Here is a 21,056-nt window from a genome sequence, read left to right as displayed (position 1 = left end):
CTACACATATCAGGTAAAAATTATCACAAAAGATTGGTAAATAAAATTTGCAGGGAGGAATGGGTGAACTAACATGGAATAAGCAGGGAGAGAAAAGATGGGTCTGGAAAACAATTGTTATACGACTCTGGAAGAAACTGTAAAAAAAAAAAATTAACAATGCAGAAAGCTTGTTCACTTGGATTTGCTCAAAGAAAAGTAGAGTATAGTCCTGTATGAGGACAAAAAGATAGGACAAGGGGCACCGGGTGGCTCAGTGGGTTAAAGTCTCTGCCTTCTGCTCAGGTCATGATCCCAGAGTCCTGGGATCGAGTCCCGCGTCGGGCTCTCAGCTCCGAGGGGTGCCTGCTTCCTCCTCTCTCTCTGCCTGCCTCTCTGCCTACTTGTGATCTCTGTCAAATAAATAAATAAAATATTAAAAAAAAAAAAAAGGACAGGACGAATGATCACATTCCCCAGACTATAGTCACAGAAAGGACAAGCTCCATCCTGCTGACCACTTAATGAGAGCGCTAAGGAGCTGTCCTGCTACCTGTACAATTCCAGGAGAAACACAACAAATATGGTGGCAGGAACCCTCCCATTGATTCCCATCTTCTCCTGCTTGCTACTGCCCCCTTTAACATGTCCCACTCTGGTCACCGGTTTCACTCTTCCTGTGATCAAAAGTGTCCTTCTTTTACTCCCTCCACTCTCCTTTCTGTGCCTGTCAACCTCTCACCAACTTGGAATGGTGAGATCTCACCTCTCCCTTGAAGCCAGCCATGAGTCCACAGCTGGAATTCAAGGTTTCTTCCTTTTTGCTTCCATAGGAGCTCCTACTGCTTGTACACTTGAATTATAATTATCTGTGTATATCTTGCCTCCTTCACAGTATCCTAATCTCTTTAGGGCCGAAGACTATGCCTCACTGCTCTTCCACAGCACCCACCATAACATTCTGCAATTAATAGGTGCTCAATAATATTGCTGAGTGAAGTTTAATTAACTGGAAGCCATATCCCAGCACCTAATGGGGGGAGTAAAAACTGCAGTGGAAGACCACTGTTCATGATACTGTCCTGCGAGAGGATTAGGTCCTGGAGACATAGCTCACTTACTCTCCATGAAATAATGGAAGTTAAAGTTTCAGTGATGCTTGCGTCTAAGCATTTTTCCAAACATGGATTTTATTGCTAATGACTTTATGGGTAAAACGGGTGGAAATGAGCTTTGAACCACTAAGTTACAACATGCATGCCAACGGTTAAGCCAACCCTCGCTTGATTTTAAATTATTGAACCATTTTAATGAGTGTGTCAGAAGAAATGCAAATGACTGCTAATTTAGAAAAGCTACATTTCTGTCATCTAAAACCCATTTATGGCTGAGATGATTTAGAACTAATCTTTCTATTTTATGCTTGGGTACGGGCATGAAGGACATGCACTAAAATGTAATCTCATCTTCAGAAATCTCCCGGACATTACTTCCGTGCTCTTGTGGACATTATTCTTCATTTGCTGTGGTAGTTTCCTGGTATGGAAAGGATTGTCCATGTGTTTATCTCCTCTGTTTAGGCCTCGGGCTTAGGAAGAATGAAACCAAACACTCTGGTGATTGGATATAAAAAAAACTGGAGGAAAGCTCCCTTGACAGAGATTGAGAACTATGTGGGAATCATACAGTAAGTGATGGCTTTCGAGACGTGTTCTTGTTTACAAAGCACTAAACAGGGCAGTACATAACAGACGCTCTTGTAGATGAAATTGCCTGAGAAGAGGGCATTCATTCCCCTGGTACCCTGAGTTCTTTACCAAAGTGAAAAAACACTGCCACAAGTAGGACTGCATGGGATCATAGCATCAGAGGAGGCAGCGTGGGGGAAACTCGATGTCACAGGAAAAGGTAAATATTAAGCATTACAATCTTGAAACCTATTCACAAGATTAAGAGCAAAGGACAGCTAGGTGAGAAAGGAAATGGTCATTCAGAACACCAAGAACCTTGGGTTGGCCGGTGTACCCTGCTGTGTCATTGTCTTCTCCTGAGGCTTGGATCAAGAATTTACTACCCCAGAGCCTTGGCTCCCCATTTGCTGATCTGAGGCTGTCATGTATAGATGCTTCTGTGTTGGTTTAAGAACAAAAACTGAGTTTTCAGTGGAACGTGACATCTCATATCTAAACATCGAGGAAGTCTTGGGACAAGGTCAATAATGATAGTCCCAAACAGACTAGAGGGTCGCAGGCTAGTGTCCTTGACATGAATTATCCCATTTAATTCTCATGAGAGGCCTTTGTAGTACAAATACTGTTGTGGTTTTATAAATAGAGATACAGACGTTAAAAATTAATTAGGCTGCAGAAAATGACAGTGTTGTGACAGAGCTGGAATTCCCACCCAGGGCTATTGAATTGAAAGTTTAGACTCATGACCACAATGCTCTGATGCCTCCGAAAGTATATGTAGAGCCGAAATATTATCTGGCTTGGTTCCTTCTTCTGAATAAGAGAAAACAAATTCTTCACATACAGAAAGGCTCAGAGTGTCCTCAGTGACCATTCTAGAAAACTGAGCCTTTCTTCCGGGCTTGAACATGTTTAACCGAATTTGTCTCACGGGGGGCAATGTTAGCTATGTAACAGCCCTCTTTTGTCAACAGCTCTGCAAATGGAACATTTCTAGTCTGGAGTCTGGCTTTGCTCTGATTCCACACCACAGGGCAGAGAGTGTGCCCTGAGAAGTCTGACTGCACTTTAAAAATCTATAATACACAGGAAAGAAATCCTCACCCCTTCAAAACAAACATATACATACAAAGTACTCGTTATACCAGCCTGTGTCGCTGGCCCCTGCTAGAACGAGCATCGTATTTATTATCTGGGGGAGATTTGCAGAGCATTACAAAAGCATTCTAGAATTAGTTTGCTGAAAAGATGTATAAGAAGACCATTTTCATCTTCTGAAATTTATATGCATTACTGACCAAACAGAAATTCACATAAAAATCTTCCTAACATAGAGAACCTGTGTATTAAACGCATCCTCCCAAATTGTGTTCCCCAAAGGTATGAAGCCTGGATGCCTCATGTTGCCGTGTACCTTGAGTTCAGCAGGTTAAGGCCAAAGCAGGTGATCAGGGTCAGAATTTTACCATGCTCAGCAACCAGTATTTTGATATATTGATAATCACAGTCAGTCACTGACCATTCTTGGAAATAGATCAGATCTGCTCTCTGTAATCCAGATTGTTCAGTAAAATTTCATGTTTACCACTGGTGGAGAGGCATGGAAAGGAAAGAAATTTCTTCTTCATCTTTGGGAAGAAAAGGATTGGAGCAAACAGGAAGACAATGTAAACCTTCAGTGATTAAACTCCCAATAGTTGATAACAAAATTATCTGGGGTCATCTTCCAACCTCCACTGTCCCAAACATTCTAGAAATTAAAAGGGAAAAATAATCAAACCCAGTAATATTAGGCCAAGAAGACTTCGGGCTTTTATACCAAATTAATAATTGGTCTTCTTGGTAATAAAGTTCAATGTTAAGGTGGCTAGAATTTGTACTAGTATAAAACTTAGCTGGTTTAGTAAAGTTAAATGACTTTAGTACCATAGCAGTGAGGTCAATATAGAAGGAAGACAATCATACCTCCACATTGTATTATATTTCCCTTCCACTTAGTTTAGTTTAGTTTTGTTTTATGACTAAAAGCATGGTATTATTGCTAACATAGGGGTATTATTACAATAGCATAGTATTTCTCATTTTTCTTTGAGTAAAAGATTTTAAATGTTTATAATATTCTTAGATATGGTTTAATTTTAATTAGAATCTGTGTTAAGTTTTCACTGGCAGCTGTAAAAAAATTACCTCAGACTTGGTGGTTTAAAACAACACAAATTTCATAGCCTATGGAAATATGGGCTAAAAGTCTGATACTAATTCAATGGGCTAACATCGAGGTGTGGGCTAAGCTGTGGGCTATTCTCTTCTGGAAGCTCTAGGAGAGAATCCCTAGCCTTGCCTTTCCTAAATTCTAGAGGCCGCCCACTGTTCCTGGCCCTCTTCCTTCATCTTCAAAGCTCTGATGGGTCATACCCTTCTCATTATTATTCTGACCTCCTCTCCTATTTCCCAAACGTTCTTTAAGGAGCCTGTGATAAAAGACACAGAGCCCTGACAGATAATCTAGGTTAATCTCCTCATCTCAAGGTCCCTAACTTAATCACGTGGGCAAAGTTCCTTTCACCATGGAAGGTGACATATTCAGAGGTTCCAGGGATGAGAATGTGGATGTCTTTGGAGGGTTTAAAATTATCCTGCCTGACACAGGACCCAAATATTATTTGTGGAACACGTGGTCCACTTTTTATACACAATGACAAATAGAAACAAGATTTCTCAGAAATTTATTTTGTAGCAACTTTTGCTCGAATGGGTCCATGTTGCTCAGTGACGATCACATGGTTTAAATTTTCAATGAATGTTCACATTATACTGAATTTACTTATATCCTTATTTGAAAATTCAGGTTCACTTTGGCTAATCGAAACTTGTTTGCCTGTGGTGAGACAATCACAAACTGCATTATTTCTGGTAGAGGGCGACATTCCGTGGGAAGGCTTTAGATCCATTTGAGACTGATCAAAGGAACCTCCGAGGAGAAAATTTTAAATAAACTCAAAGTACTAATTTGTTTAACCCACTGTAGGGGCAGAGAAAACAATATTCTACAAGAATAGACATACAAGAAAGAGAGCTTTTCTTTACCTTATAGATAACCTAATTCTGTTGGATTGAGTGTAGAGAAGGCAACAGCCAACCTTAATGGCAAAGGATTGTCAGGAAAAAGCATTGCTTCAAATGGTCTGCTCAGAGTCAATGGTGAACATTCTTTGGAGGAACTGGATGTATCTTTAAGAAGCAACTTGACATCAGCAATGTTGTAGGATACTTTCTCAATAAGTAGAGATTTGGCTGATAATTTCAAAGGGTCTTTGCAGCCTGGAAACTCTCTGTTCTAAATATGTGCTTACATTAGAAAAGAAACAATTATTTTAAAAGTATGTGGCAAGTTCTTAATCAAAATTCTAGGTGACAGTATTATTTGAATAATTTGATTCCAGAGTAAATGAATTAATTACCTTTATCCAGAATACCTTTTTAAATGGCAGAAAGGGAAAAAAAAAAACAAACTAACAAAAGAGGCGTCAGCTCTTGTCTATATTCTAAAGTGAATTTTCATAGTTTAGTTACATTAAAATCTTAGAATTGAGACTCTTAGGCTCTCTTATGATTAGTACAAATCCTCAGGATTAAAGGAGCCTTTCAAATCCCTAACTACTTTGCTTCTACTTTCAGTGATGCGTTTGACTTTGAGATTGGTGTGGTCATAGTCAGAATCAGCCAAGGGTTTGACATCTCTCAGGTTCTTCAAGTGCAAGGTATGTACTTTCTTTATTCAAACAACAAATGTTTATTGAGCACCTACTCCATGCCTGTCCTTTTCCTAGGTGTTGGGGATAGAGCAGTGTACAACACAGACAAAACCCCCAATGATGGAGCTTCCTTATCCTTATGCTGACCTGAAGTGTGTCCATTTCCCCAGTGCTTTCCCCACTGCTAACATAAAAGGCCTTTATCCTGCTACAGAAATATATAGAAATATAGAGTAATCCAGGGCAGTCATAAATTTTTCTTATCACAAAACCACAAAGCCAGCATCATTGAAAATAAACACCTTTGGTAAAATAACTGCCAAATTAATTTCTGCAAGATGTTAAGGAAATAAAGATTAATTCTTTCCTTGAAGAACCATGTATTTTGTTTTTAAGAGACTATGATCTGGTTTGCAGCTAACATGGAAATGAGCCTGAGTGTATCATGCTGTGAATCACTAATCTAAGTCCAAGGCAGAAACACTAATTCAGATTAGTGGTTCTACTTTTCCCTGTAGAGGATTTAGTACACTTGTTTAATCTTAAGAGTTTAAACATACCCTCTTATGTATGAAATAAAGGACACATCTAAAGAGTCATTGAACTATTAGGACAGGGCCCTAATTTGTGACTTAACTCTTTAGATGAACTTCAAAATAGAGTCCACTGATGACTGAGACTAAACAAAGAGGTATTTTTTTAGGTGTCTCTTGTACACCAGGAGTGGTGTAAATGACCATGCTAGGTAAACCAAGGCTAATAAAAGTCTGTATCTTCAAGAGACACACAGCCTAGAAATGGGGATGGGCATTATCACTCATGTGCTAATAAGAATATCAATAGAGTATTATGGGAAAGAGAGGGGGACCTCTTACTCCAAGAAGTCTTTCTGGAAGAAATTATTCTAGAGATGAGTAGAGTTAACTAGACAGTGGTAGGCAAGAGAGAAATGAGAGAGTTTGAGGAACAGCATTCTGGGCAAAGAGGAGAGAATCAGCAAAGGTGTAAATACACGAGTTTAAGGAAGAATGGAATATGTGGGCTACCCAAAGCGGATTCATGTTACTGAAGTAGAAAGTATGAACAGACAATAGTGAAATTTGAGGCTGCTAATATAAGATCCTAATTTTAAAAGCTTCATTTGCCATATTAAAAAGTGGAGGCATGTTCCACAGACAATGAGGAACCATTGAAGAGATTTTATTGAGGGTACGTGGACTCAAAGGGGACTAGAATGGAAACAGGAAAGCAAATCAAAAATAAAAAAGATTTGTATGATAACCAAAGGCAGAGAAGGTAACAGCCTGAACTAAAGCCAGGGATGGAGAGGAGAGGAAAGGACAGGAGTACTTCGGAGGTCCAGAGAGCAACATCTGGGGGTTGGTTGAATGTGTGGGATACTGGAGAGGAAGGAATGAAAAAAGACCCCTTGGCTGACTACATGAATGGTGGTGCTGCCTGTGGAAATGGGAAACACAGAGGAAGAGTGGGCTTAAATAAGCTCTTGTGGGAAATTTTACCAGAAATGTCCAGTAGGCATTTAGACAGTCCTGATTTTAAAGGAGAAGTGTGAGCTGGAGATGCAGATTTAGGAGATGTTATGGACCAAACTATTTTCTGTGAATTCTATGGTGAAGTCCTCACCTCAGAATGTGACTGTATTTGGAGACAAGGTCTTTTAAGAGGTAAATCAGATAAAATAAGATCACTAGAGTGAGTTACCCCAGTATGGCTGGTGTTGTTATGAAAAGAGAAGATTAAGACACAGACAAGCACAGAGGAAAGGAAGAAGAAAACTATCTACAACCCAAGGAGTGAGGCTTCAGAAAGAAAACCACCCTGCCAATGCCTTGATCTTGGATTTCTAGCCTCCGGAGCTGTTGTTTAAGCACTCAGTCTATGGTATGTGTTATGGCAAGCCGAGTAGACCGATACAGAAGACATCATAGTTCAGGTGAAAATTGAAACAGCAACACTGGAAAAAATAATCCAAAGAGTGCATGTAGTCAGGAGCCACAGGACACAAACAGAGAGACCCCAAAGAAGGAACAGGAAAGGAACTTTCAGAAAGCGAAAGGAACCAGGAGCCTGTGGTGTCACCGAAGCCATGGGAGCAGTGTGCTCAGAATAAGAATCACCATTATTGTCCAACAGAGCAGGAAACACACGTAAGATGGTGAATGAAATGCGGTTAACAAGGCACAGATAATCTTGGTGAGACTAGTATCTGCAGAGCGGTGTTGGCAGGCTCCAGACTGCAGTAGGTTGAACACAAAATATGAGATGACGAAGCAGAGAATATGGTGTGGCCCACCACACTTTGAGAAGTCTGTATGCAACGGAGAGAAATGAGATTGAGGAGATTGACCATAGGAAGACCCATTGACCTCAGAATGGAAGAGGGGGGAATGTTTTCAGACTGAGGAAATGGGCTCAAGAGAATGCAGGAGATTGAAGGTGGAGGTAAAAAATTAATTAATTAATTAATTAATTAGTGAAATAAAATGAAGGATGACCCATGGAATAAGATTCTGGAGGAACAGGATGAATCAAGGCAAGGGCGTGGATGGAAGAGGGGTCCTGAAACAGGAGAAAATAAATTGCTCTCAGTTCTTTTTGAAGGTGCAGCAGTCTCGCTGGTTGTCCAGGTTTTGTCTAGGGGCATTTGATCTCCAGGTAGAGGAGACTCGGGATTTTGCTGGATCGGTTCAGCAGAAAGCAACAGCCTGTAAGAGATCTGGGAGTGTTGGTGCCTGACGGTCCAGATTCTATCTAGCCATGTAGGATTGTCTTCATCATAACAGAAGGTGCGGTGAGAGGATTAGGTGAACTTTCTGAGGCAGCCGTTCTGGTGAGTTGTAAGGGAGGAGAAGGAAGACGAAATTGGAGATCAAGCGTTTATATGGGCTAGAGAACCACTGTCTGATATGTATACTCTACGATTATGTATGAAGAGCTTTTTTTTTTTTTTTTTAAGATTTTATTCACTTATTTGACAGGCAGAGATCACAAGTAGGCAGAGAGGCAGGCAGAGAGAGAGGAGGAAGCAGGCTCCCCGCGGAGCAGAGAGCCCGACGCAGGGCTCGATCCCAGGACCCTGGGATCATGACCTGAGCAGAAGGCAGAGGCTTTAACCCACTGAGCCACCCAGGCACCCTGTATGAAGAGCTTTAAAAGTAAAACTGAGAGTCTATTCGGTGCAAAACTGTAGCAAAGATGATACTCTGGAGCCTTCAGGCTTCTTTGTTATTCACCTATTCTCTTTTATGGACATTTTACATTTCCAGACGGATATACTAATTCCCACTCAGTGTTCATGATTAATTTATAGTTCTTTCTAGTAGAACTTAATGCATTAGCAGCAACAATAGTTACCATTTTTTAACGTAGGCTCCATGCTCAAAGTGGGGTTGAACTCACAACCCCTGGATCAAGAGTCACATGCTCTGCGCCCAGCCAGGTGCCCTTAACCATTTTTGAGCAGTTATTATGTGCCATGTGTATGCTTCCTGTTCACATATAACACTTGTCATCCCAACTACCCTACAGAGAAAATACTATCTTTGTCCCCATTTTATAGCTAATAAATTGAGATATTCCCCAAGATTCACAAGGCTAGCGATTGGTAGAAGTAAGATTCAAATCTATGTCTGTTTAAAACCACTAATCTAACTTTTAAGGAGATCTAGAGAGGACAATGACTAAGATAAAGAGAGCCAGTGGTGAAATCTGAGATATGGGAATGGAACAATTCCTTTAAGGGGGAGAGGGGAGCTGCCTATCTATGATAAGATAGACATGACATTAGGGACAGTTACAAAAATCTAATAAGAGACTTGTTCGATTGCTAACTTTCTACACTGTGCTCTTTTCTGTCTTTTGTGCTGTTTTCCCATCTAAAAAATGAGAATACAAAATTCAATTTGTGTTTAGATTACGCATTTGCTTTGTACATTATGTTGACCTCTTCGAGCCGAAAGATATGTTGTAGCTGGAAAATAATGTTCCTACCTTTACCACTCCAACCGCCAAAGCGCACCATTAATTTAGTCCTGTAAGGTGATACAGCAAGCAAATTTTGTAGTATTTCTGGAAGAATCCTGGCAGTGAACTGTATCCCCTTTTAATTTCCCATGGGATGTATCCAATTTATATCAACTTTGATGTTTGAAATCTTTCTGCTTCTTAGTCAAGAAAGGGAAAATACAGTTGTATGCTAATAAAATAATTCTAAGTACCAATTATCTAGGGTAAACAAAAAACGGTGTTGTACCACTACGTGAAGAACGTGCAGAAAAACAACAGCATAATGATAGAAATTAACTTTATGCCACATTTCCATGCATTGTTTTGAAGTTTATGTAATTTATGACACCAGCCTCATATTAGATTTTGAATTGGAAGAAATAAGCTTGTGTTTCATTATATTATACTGTAATATAGGGCTTAATAAGAGCCTGATAAATCTTAAGTATTGCATTACACTATGTTAATGATTATCATCATAGCTTTTCCAACACAGGCACCACAGTGTCATCACAGATTATAATTTAAAGGAAATATTAGCAATTCAGAGTGCCCATATACTGTAGTTAATAAAGCAGTGAATAGAAATCAGCTTTATAGGTAATTTACCAGCTAATGACAATTATTTCTATACTGTGTCACGGGCTTATGTGAGGAGAATAACTATTGTATATAAATAAGATCGATGCTCATAACATTCTAACATGTATACTGCAGCAAATCTTCCAATACCGATGGCTGATAGTTTCTCTTAATAAATTAATTTATTGCCTGACACCACCAAAAAATGCGATATTTCATATTGTTCAATTCCCAGAGGTATTTAGCAAGTTTGCCAACTACAACAAAGCGTGCGCATTGTCCTGGTAGGAATAAAATGATGAAACGTGATCCGCAGTCTATTGCGGTCAAGTGTTCCGTGTAAGTACTGCACGATTTATGACCATCTCAGAGCACGGGGATTCTGCCATGTCTGCTGGAGTGGCTTAGCCAAATAAAGACAGATGGCGGTGTAGTAAATAATTATTTGATTGGAAGACGACCACTGCAGGATTGCTTCCTGCCTTCAATTCAGCGAGACTTCACCTGGGGTAAGTCACGTTGATTCATGTGAGCATTTACAGCTCCGAGCTGATTGACCCAGGAAAGAATCATAATTTAATAATTAATAAAGAGAAAGGTTGCTGTGAAGTGGGAGGGGACAAGATTCCTCAGTGGGTTTCCCCGTTCCCTCTTCTGCTGTCAGATAATTGACTATTCTCCATCCTTGAGATTCAAAGTGAATTGTAATGTGTAGACTCCCGCCTGTTTCTAAAAACATCTTTAAAGAAAAAAAAAAAAAGACTGAGATAGAACATTCGAGGCAATCATGATGAGTAAGTTGAATTTCAAACTATAGTCCCTCCAGTTGGTTACCATACAATGCCAATTTATAAAACAGTTGAGAAGGGGTAACTATTCTTCAAGTGGTCTTGGCATTTGAATGAAGATGGGGCTCAGGGTTCTTACTATGAGAACTGTTTGGGTTATGTCTGAAGAATTGGTTAGAAACCCCCTTGACTGAGAGAACAGAAAGGCCTAAGCTTTTTTTTCCATCATTAGAACCTCAGGGATTCCCTTACTCTTGGAATAAGAGACAGGCAGACCTTTATTCTCTCTCTCTCTAGCATTGTGATTTTTTAAAATTTATTTTTAAAGATTATTTATTTATTTATTTGACAGACAGATCACAAGGCAGAGAGGCAGGCAGAGAGAGAGGAGGAAGCAGGATCCCCGCTGAGCAGAGAGCCCGATGCGGGGCTCGATCCCAGGACCCTGGGATCATAACCTGAGCCGAAGGCAGAGGCTTTAACCCACTGAGCGACCCAGGTGCCCCTAGAATTGTGGTTTTATAAATCATGATAGACCTGTAGAATTACCTACTATAGAAGCTTCGAATTCCTACCTGATACTCAGGTAGTAGATCTTTACAGGAAAAGGATCCCTTTCCTTGCCTCTCATTCTTCTGCTCAGTCCTGCCTGTCCTACCTTCTGTCACATTCCATCCTGGTTTGTGCCATCAGCCCCTATTGGGTCCTCGTTTTATAACTCTGTATACAGCATAACCCTGCTTCTTCCCCACACCATCTTTTGTAGCCCCTCCCCACAGTACTTTGCACTCACTCACCCCTGCCTGACCACCATCCTTTTGTTTCCCTTCCTTTCTGGAGATACTTTCAAATGGTTTGAACTGTGTTGAATAGCACTGACTTGTCCTTTTATTCCAACAGACTCTTCTTGAGTGTTTATCATGGTGGTAGGCATGAGTAGGGAGGCGCGGGCACAAGAAGAATGTGAAAAGTCTAGGCGTAGACTTTGAAATCGGTCAGAACTGGGTTCAAATTCCAGCTCAATGCTTTTGGACTGTGCAGCCTTAGTCAAATTACTCATCTTTTCCATTTCACTTTTCACATTTCCGTTTGGAAATAATTATAGCTCCTATCTCACAGATTTACTGTCTTGCGTGAAAGGATATTATGGCCCCAAAATGTTTGGCATTGTACATGGCACAGAAGAAACTCTCAATAAACGTAGGTGACGAAATACAACATAAGCTACCTTCCAGGAATTTGCAGTCCAGAAAGCATAAAATCAACATGTGTCTTAAAACTATTCCCCGTCACACAAGTGTAGTTACTGGAATAAAGTTTGGAGCAGAGCATTGTGGAAAGGTAAAGCATTATAAAAATTTGTCCAGTTGGGGAATTGGGGGAATGGCCTTTTCAGAAAAAATGCAGACCATGTATTTCTTCAGCAGGCAGATACTGGCAGTCAGAGCGCATCGCCGAGGAAGGGTGGGAACGAAGGAGAACGCTAGAATTGGAAGCAGGAGCGTGCATCCCCAGCTGTGCAACCTTGAACTGTCTGAGCCCCTTTTCTTCCCAGTAAAATGGTGGGAATGCCACGAGCTCTGCCTGCATCCCAGTACTGGCGTTGGGATCAAATAAGATCCTCTGGGGAAAGGGCTTTGTGAATCCAGAGAATTAGATGCAGTTGTGATGGAATGAGTGATTGTTATCCTCAGCCTCGTGGAAATCAATTCCTGCCTCTCCGACTGTACTCCGACTGGGTTCACCCCCTTGTGGCCAATGGCACCATTTGGCAGGTCGGCTAGCCTGTACTCTTATTGAAAGAAATGTTTTGACAGAGTGTGCTCTGGACTCACATGTGGACAGAGGCGAGCAGTACACCAGCCAGGTTGTGCAGAACAGATCATCAAACCGTCCCTTCTGCTTAGCACTGAAATTAGGAAAGGACGGATGGCATGGGAGGAGGCCTTAGATCACCTACAAAGGGAATGATTAAGAATTAGCTCTAATAGGAATTTGTAAAATCACGATGCACGGGATCAGACCACTGGGTGGATGGGAAAATCCAAGAGGGCCAAGCAAGCAGATCTTAGCCTGTAGCACAGACCTCTCTCTGCCGGTGTCGGCCTCTGTCTGTTGTCTTGGAGGGGACTGCCGATCTGACGCGTTCCGGTGAAGTCTGGTTTTGTCTCTGGGGCCTGGAATTTTGCAGTCTGCTCTGTCCAGGATGGGCTGTGTACATACCTTTGAGCAAATAGTTGGAGTAGTTCCCGGCTCACTCAGCCAGCTGACTCTGTGACAAAGCAGGATTTATCTTTTCTCCTCCTTTGTCCAAACTCGAGGACAAAGAACGTGGCGACTAGCTCCTCGTCACGGGGTGTGCGGGAGCTTGCCAAAAAAAGAAAGCAAAAGAAACCATTTTCCAGCGTGGCTGTTGCCATTGCCCCCCCAAAGAAACTCGCAAATATGCACCTTCCAGACATCACCAAAGAAGAGGTCACCCCACAACTGGACCCCTGCAGCACCCCAAACAGGAGATAACAGTTAGGGGGCCATCCTCCAGTGGGTGATGTTGCCCATCCTGTTGCCCTGGGGCCAGCCTGTCATTTGCACCTCTGTCTTCAGGGTCCTGCCTTTAAAATGACATGTGGGAGGGGCCGTCATTTGGGGGGGCTAACTTGGCATGACACCACACGCCCAAGAGTGACAAGGTTCACCTGACCATGACGTGTTGGAGGGTAATGGAACAACTCTGAGATAAGAGTACGGAGCCAAAAGCCAAAGGTCTTCAGAGTGGGAAGCCAGCAGGAGTCAAGCCGGCCTCTTTGCATTTGAACCCTGTTATCTTCTGGGTGGCATCAGATTACTCAACCTTTCTGAGCCTCAGTTTCCTCATCTACAAAGTTGAGAGTAATAATAGTAGCCATCTCAGAACCATTTGGGAAGGAATCATATGCAGCACAGTGCCAGGCACCCAAAGAGTGTGCAAGAAATAGTAACTGCTAAAATAACTCCCGGGCTTCTCAAAATACTCTTTTTGCTTTGCTTGACTAAGCCCATTTCCAGTGGTTGCATAAATACACCACCTATAGAACACGCTCATTGCTTTGTTCTTTAAGGAGGCACAAAGCACCCTGCAGAAACGGTTGTTTATTCTTTTCGCAAAGCTGGGAGAGTTGGAAAGGGGAAGGGTTACAATTTTCCATTTCACAGATAGGAAATCAGAGGCATAAGAAAAGTAAATGACTCGCTTCATGTCACATAAAGCCCTCCGCAGAGCTGTCGCCGGTCATGACCCCCCCATGCAATGCAGCTCCTGTTCACCTTTCGAAAGTCAGGGGTAAGCAACTCCTGTCTGAGCTTTAATACCGTCAGCCTAATTTCTCAGATTTTCTATAGTTGCTGATCTTGAGAACCTCTGAAGCTTTGGGGAAATCACATGGGTGATTTGACCTTAAATCTCATGCCACTGGCAAAAGATTAATTGCTAAGACCTGGAAAGAGGCCAGACAATTCTGTGGAGCTGAATAACAACACCGTCTAGGGATGTGACTGTCCTGACAGATTTAGTTAGTACATAATTGATAAATCTAGACTTTGTATAGCTTCGCTTCCCGGATAGATAAGGCAACAGGCTCCAAGGGTTGACATTTACAGAAGCCCTACCAGTGTTTTGTAACACTGAAGCTAGGTTTTCTACTCTGTTCCTCAGAACACTGCTCGTTTTCTAAGTCTCTGTTCCAGCAAGCAAGAAAGATGAGGGGATCTGAAAAGAGGCCACCTTGGCCAGTGTCAGCAAGGATGCCTGTCATTCTTTAGCACTGTCCCCTGACTGCTTATGAAGTCCTGTTTCCCCTGACCCACTGCAAGCTGACATCAGAGAGGAATGCAAGGCATTACATAGCAGCGAAGAATTTGTCATCACAATCAGAATCCAAAAAAGATAAAAGGCAGCCAGAGGCAACATCAAAGCTTGAAGGGTGGGTCTCAACCCCGGACATGGCTTGACTCTTGCTCCAGACTTGAGTGTCACGAGATGTTTCTTAGCTATTGAACTCTGACAGGCACACAGAAACCTCAGCTTTTCTTTCTTTCACTTTGGTCACTTATTCCAGAAAGTATTTTGCTTATCAGAAAGAATTGTTGGGGTGCCTGAGTGACTCAGTCGGTCAAGTGTTTAACTCTTGATGTCAGCTCGGGTCATGATCTCGGGGACTTGAGGGCTCTGTGCTGGGTGTAAAGGTGCTTAAGGTTCTCTCCCTCTCCCTCTGCCCTCTTCCTGCCTCCTGTGTCTTCTTTCTCTAAAAGAAATTTCTTAGTAGGCATTTTTCACTGTAATTTTAATTCGGAGCCCATACAAGGCAAAGTTTGGTTCCCTTTCCTTAATTCTTGTCTAGTTTTATGCTGCAATTCAGGAGGCATTGTCGTGTGCCTGGTACACACCCGGTATACTTTGATAATTTGGGCATCCGCTGTCAAATATCCTACCCAGTCATTTCGGTCAGGAAATCAGTGGTGCACTGTGTACAAGATCTTATATACAGTGGATCTGGCTTTTTGGGTTTTGCTGGAAGTGAATGAAGAGGTTATTAAATATGAAGCCTTATCTTCACAAAGAAAAACCTAGTGACTTCATGTGTTATGATAACACATAGAGCTGCTTTCCCAAGCTAGTTATTACTTTCTGAATATAACTTGTTGATATATATTACTTTTTAATAATCATTTGGAAAAAGTCATATGATGTATAATAATTTTATTGCACACAGTTTTTTATTTTTTTATTTTCTTTTTATTTAAGTTTCACTAAGTTAACATACAGTGCAATATTGGTTTAAAATTCAGTGGTTCTTCAACTAGATACAACACCCAGTGCTCATCACAAGTGCCTTCCTTAATACCCATCACCCACCTAGCCCATCCCCCACCCTCCTCCTCTCCAGCAACCCTCAGTTTGTTCTGTATCATTAAGAATCTCTTATGGGGACACCTGGGTGGCTCAGTCCATTAAGCGGCTGCCTTCAGCTCAGGTCATGATCTCAGGGTCCTGGGATCAAGTCCCACATTGGGCTCCCTGGACAGTGAGGAGTTTGCTTCTCCCTTTCCCTCTGCTGCTCCCTTGTTTGTGCTTTCTCACTCTGTGAAATAAAGAAATAAAAAAAAAATTTTTTTTAAAGAGTCTCTTGGGGCACCTGGGTGGCTCAGTGGGTTGAGCCTCTGCCTTCAGCTCAGGTCATAATCTCAGGATCCTGGGATCGGGCCCCGCATTGGGCTTTTAGCTCAGCCGGAGCCTGCTTCCCTCTCTCAGTCTGCCTGATCTCTCTGTGATCTCTGTGATCTCTCTCTCTCTCTATCTGATAAATAAATAAAATATTAAAAAAAAAATTTTTTAAAGAGCCTCTTATGGTTTGTTTTCCTCTCTCCCCCCATATGTTTGTCCGTTTTCTTTCTTAAAGTCCCACATATAGTGGAATATTCTACTTTTTCCACTTAGCATAATACCCTCTAGCTCCATCCATATCGTTGCAAATGGAACACCGTTTTTTATATTAAAATAGTTTATAAGTTGCTCCTAGAAACTTTGTCACTCTGAGTTAAGTAAACGATTTTTTATTTTTGCATTAGATGAATTAGAGAAATTGGAACAGGAGAGGCTGGCTTTGGAAGCTACTATCAAAGATAACGAATGTGAAGAAGGAAGTGGAGGCATCCGAGGCTTGTTTAAAAAAGCTAGCAAGCTGAACATTACTAAGCCAACTCCTAAGAAAGGTAAGTACCTTTAAAATTCACAAGAAAGATGCAGAAATGAGCCACTGCTTGAGTATTGATGGGGGTCAGAAGTCATCATCTAAGATGTTGGGGGCATTGAGTCAGCAAAGGACTGAAAGACGCTTCTTTAAAGACATTAGTACAGATGAAATATGTAAGTTATTTATCAGTAACAATAAGCCCTTTGTGCCATCTCATTGCAAAAACTTAATTTTAAAATAATAATATTTGGTTTGGGAGTCTCATGGTGCCTACGTGGATTTGAGTGCCATAAAATGGACATTTCTTCGTTAGGATGGAAAGGGGATAGAAATTTAAGAACCAATACCCAAATGATTTATAGATAAATCCACACACACACACACACACACACACACACATGCCCCTTATATACCTCTTGCAGACATTTCAGGAGACTAAAAGTTACCTAGGACAGTAAGTGAGAGCACTAATTTTGAAAACCTTCTATCTTTGTCCCAAACCAGAATTTTGGACTCGGAACTTCTCTGAAACTAATTACCTGTAGATTTCAGCTGAGTGGTACACTTACCTCTGAAAGTCCACTATGCACCCCAGGCATGGGACACTACAGAATGAGAGCTTTTTATAAAACTTATAAACAGGTGATTCAAACATCTGACTTTTTTGAAAATTGACAATCGTTTTCTTTTCCCGAAACACTTGCCAGTTTGAGTTTAATGAGGTCCACGGCGACCTCTGCTGGTAGAAAATTAGAATGTTAACATCCACAAATAATCCTACACTTAACAGAAATCACTTGGTGTGAATCCGAGAAAACATCATTTCTCTGGGGAGGGTTTTCAAGTCAAATAGCAAGATCCAAATTGAGACTTAGCAGGCTTCTGGTCTAGTTTGACAGGATCCACCCTTTCAATGAGATCCTTCAATAAGCCCCTCTAATACCCTGGGAAATGTTTGGTTCTGTTTGCTTGCTTTCCTGCTATAGCCCAAGGACAAAGTTTCACCTGTAATACAATATTTCTATATATTTACATAGAATAACATGAAATGTAAACATCGCCCTTCTTCAAGTAATAGAAATATCCTTGGGTTTCTGGAATATTCACAGGCTAGAGGAAAGCCTATTAAGTATTGTCCACTTTAACATGACATTGTCCAGAAAAATGATAAGTTTGAGTCTCAAGTTGGAGGTACATCAGGACCTTCGGGTGTAAATATTAGACTAAGACCATCTGGATGCTGTTTTCTTTCCTTTTAAGTTATTTGGTTTATTCATGAGAAATGTTAACTATTCATTGAATCTTTTCTACCATTCAGTTATTCAATGTTAGTTACAGTCTGGAAAAGCAATGGAAAATTCAGAAGTCATAGCCCAACACTGTTCTTTGGCTGATGGGAGAGGGACGTATCCGTGTTCCTATTAATGAGAAGGGACTTCTTATTTATCCTGGAAGCCTGTTTCTGCATCACACATCTCTAGGCAGAAATGCATTCCTCTGAAGGTCAACATGTCTGCTCAGAAAAGCAAAATGATGTTACGTTATATTTCCCACACCTCAAATTTCAAATGCAGCCCTCAAGGAGGCCCCTTCACCTCTCTGGGCTTTCACTGGTTGACAACTGTTTGGAGTTCTAGATCAGGACGACCCTACCTCCAGGCACTAATGCCTGGGTCCTCTGTGGGCTTTGATTTGCATGGAAGTGGGGGTCGAGTTTGGTCCATTTTGTAAAGATATTTACTTTCTCTCTTAGTAGTCCTAGGGAGAGAGAAGCCATGTAAGATAATTGCTTCAAAACTGACAGGCCCCAAACATGGAAACGGCAAAGGACAGAACAAAGCATCTTCAGAACCTCTCAGATCAGAGAGGAAGCTCTGAAGCAGCCGCCGTCAGCTCGACTCTAAGCACTTTGCTAACACCAACTCTTTGAAATGGAGCAAAAAAGTCACAACATTAAAAGATGTGGAAATGAGAAATAATATCTAGAGTGGAGCAATGAAAACCTCTGCTGGCAAACAGGAGCCAGGGTCCTGCTCAAACACTGGCCTAGTTCCCAAGGACACTGTCACTGGATCCTTGATAGAAGGGAAAGTGCATTAAAAAAAAATTTTTTTAAATACTTTCCATGCACCCTTATCTCTACCTCAAGTGAAAGAATTTTTTCTCTCCATATTTCCTGGCTTCTCCATCTCATTCGCAGAAATTCAAATAGCTCAGTGGCTTTCCCTGCACTTCACAAGTTTTTCTCCAAAACAGAAAAGCAAGCCAGGCTGACATTAGGACCAAAGGGTCATAGAGTCAAGATACATCTGGTCCCTAGCCACCTTTGTTATCCAGACGTTCGTGGAATTGACACCAACTGCACTCAAATAAATGCTCTAATGAAGAAACACTTCTGATTCTATTGCTTATCTCTAGAAGATCAATCACCACATTTTCTACTTTCAAGTAAATTTGAAAATAGGATTAAGTAGAGTTATAGCTGAAATTTTGAAAAATGGGGATATTTTGGCTATTGTATCAGATCATATAGCATTGTTACCTGCCTAAGTAATAATTCTGCCCTCACATTACTGGAGACCTGAAAATAATCTACTGCTTTATAACGAAAACTGTAATCATGAAACCAATACCAAATTCTTGTGAACTATTCAAAGTGATCTAAATTACTGTGGGACTTGACCTTTATCTCCCCTTTTCTGAGCTCACTGTTTACCCATAGGGATAAGAAAGCTTACAAATTCATGACCCTCCCTCTATTTTCCTGAATAGATTTATTGGCAAGTTATTTTGTTTCTTTCTTCAAAAGACAAATAGGTCTATTTCTTTTTCTTTCATTATAGAGAGCAGCATGAACACAATCCAGTCAATGCATGTGGGGGAGTTCAACCAGAAACTGGTAGAAGCCAGCACCCAATTTAAAAAGAAGCAAGGAAAAGGCACAATTGATGTGTGGTGGTTGTTTGATGATGGAGGTAAAAACAATTCCAGAATATACACTAGGGAGCAGAATTACTATGTTGACCAATTTAACTAACTGCACAGGGAGGTATATGAAAACGCTATCAGCTGGAGAACGATATTTCTGTGTTTTCCCAAGATTTTAAATTATTTAGGAGCAATGAATGTGGGAATGAATAAAGATGTAAAGCTATTCATTTCCTTTCAGCAAGATAGATTCATTCTTTCTGTCATAATTTATTCTTTTTTCAGGGTTAACACTCCTTATCCCGTATATCTTGACTCTCAGAAAAAAATGGAAAGACTGTAAATTAAGAATCTATGTTGGGGGGAAGATCAACCGCATTGAAGAAGAAAAAATTGCGTAAGTAACTCATCACTCCTGCGTTAGAGCCCTTTGGTTGTCTGTTACTTTAATGCTTTTAATTCTAAGAACTGTAAGTGTTCTTTGAAACACAGCAGACCAGTTTTCTGGTCATTAAGTCATCTGCATACTTCTTGTAATCACTGTCTTCATTTCCCTTGATCCCCTGCCACAAATGCTTTTCAAAAAGGAATTTCACACAGAGGCCTCATCTCAAGTCTTGAATGGGACTATCATTACCTTGTATAATGTTTGCTTGGAGTTGACCAGCGAATGTATCCACGAAAGGAAAAGCCCAAAGGAATTTGCGTCCAGTACTTTCTTTGGGGCGAGTCGAACCTGCTGGTTTGTGGTGGCCACTCCAGCACTGTACACTTAAAAAACAAAACTGAGACGCTGAACCTGGTTCTCATCCTAGCCCTGCCCACCATGAGTTGTGGAGCCTTGCAACAGTCACCATGACCCGGACCTGGGTGCCCAGTTTCTCATCTGTAGCTTGAAAAGAGTTTAAATGGATGACTATTGAGAACTCTCGTAATTAAAAAAAAAAAAAAAATCAGTCTCCAGAGTGCAAATTTGCATCTTTGTCATTGATTTAGTCATGGAGAGCGTGATTTAGTCATTGTGGAAGCAATAAGCATGTTAGGAACGCCGTGTGTCCAAAGGTCTCTGAGGGAAATCTGGAGAGGGACCTTCAGCAGCCCTGAGTCCCTCATGGCAGGCCCAAGTTCTGAGCCCTTCCAGAAATCACAAAATAATGACAGGCTTTTATTCAGTAATTTTTCATGTTTTTCCCCCTGTCCTGGGAGGATTTTATATATATACACACATATACACATACATATACATATACTTTTACAAAATATATTTTATATATCCACATATAATATAAATTATATATATTAAGCATATATATATTTAATTCCCCTTAAAGAGAGTCATATTATAATGGCAACTAACATGTTGGCTGTAACAATTTATATTTTCTTAAAGCCTCCAGTAACTTCCCGGGGCAAGTGATGAAATTTAAAAATGGTTGGTGGATTAGATGATAGCATGGCATCAATTTTAAATTTCCTGATTTCAAAATTTATACCTTGTTTGTATAAGAGAATGTTCTTATTCTTAGGAAATACTGAGGTATTTATAGGTAAAGGGGCCTGATAGCTCCAGCTGGGCAG

The 21,056-nt window shown here is 40.9% G+C and overlaps 1 protein-coding gene across 4 annotated transcripts in view; it reads left to right on the top strand.

The window, feature by feature from the left end:
• The window catches only part of SLC12A1 (solute carrier family 12 member 1), an 87,192-nt gene that overhangs the window by 51,370 nt on the left and 14,766 nt on the right, over positions 1 to 21,056 (top strand). For all 4 annotated transcript variants that reach the window (XM_032856563.1, XM_032856562.1, XM_032856560.1 and 1 more), the window contains 5 exons: positions 1,560 to 1,666; positions 5,349 to 5,431; positions 16,426 to 16,569; positions 19,394 to 19,525; positions 19,764 to 19,875. In XM_032856563.1, the coding sequence (XP_032712454.1) occupies positions 1,560 to 1,666; positions 5,349 to 5,431; positions 16,426 to 16,569; positions 19,394 to 19,525; positions 19,764 to 19,875 (578 nt within the window). The remainder of the gene's footprint in view (positions 1 to 1,559; positions 1,667 to 5,348; positions 5,432 to 16,425; positions 16,570 to 19,393; positions 19,526 to 19,763; positions 19,876 to 21,056) is intronic.

This window comes from Lontra canadensis, unplaced genomic scaffold (genome assembly GCF_010015895.1).
Source record: "Lontra canadensis isolate GAN:19392208 unplaced genomic scaffold, GSC_riverotter_1.0 scaffold12, whole genome shotgun sequence".
Taxonomy (NCBI): Eukaryota; Metazoa; Chordata; class Mammalia; order Carnivora; family Mustelidae; genus Lontra; species Lontra canadensis.
This window is presented reverse-complemented; position numbering and strand designations above follow the sequence as displayed.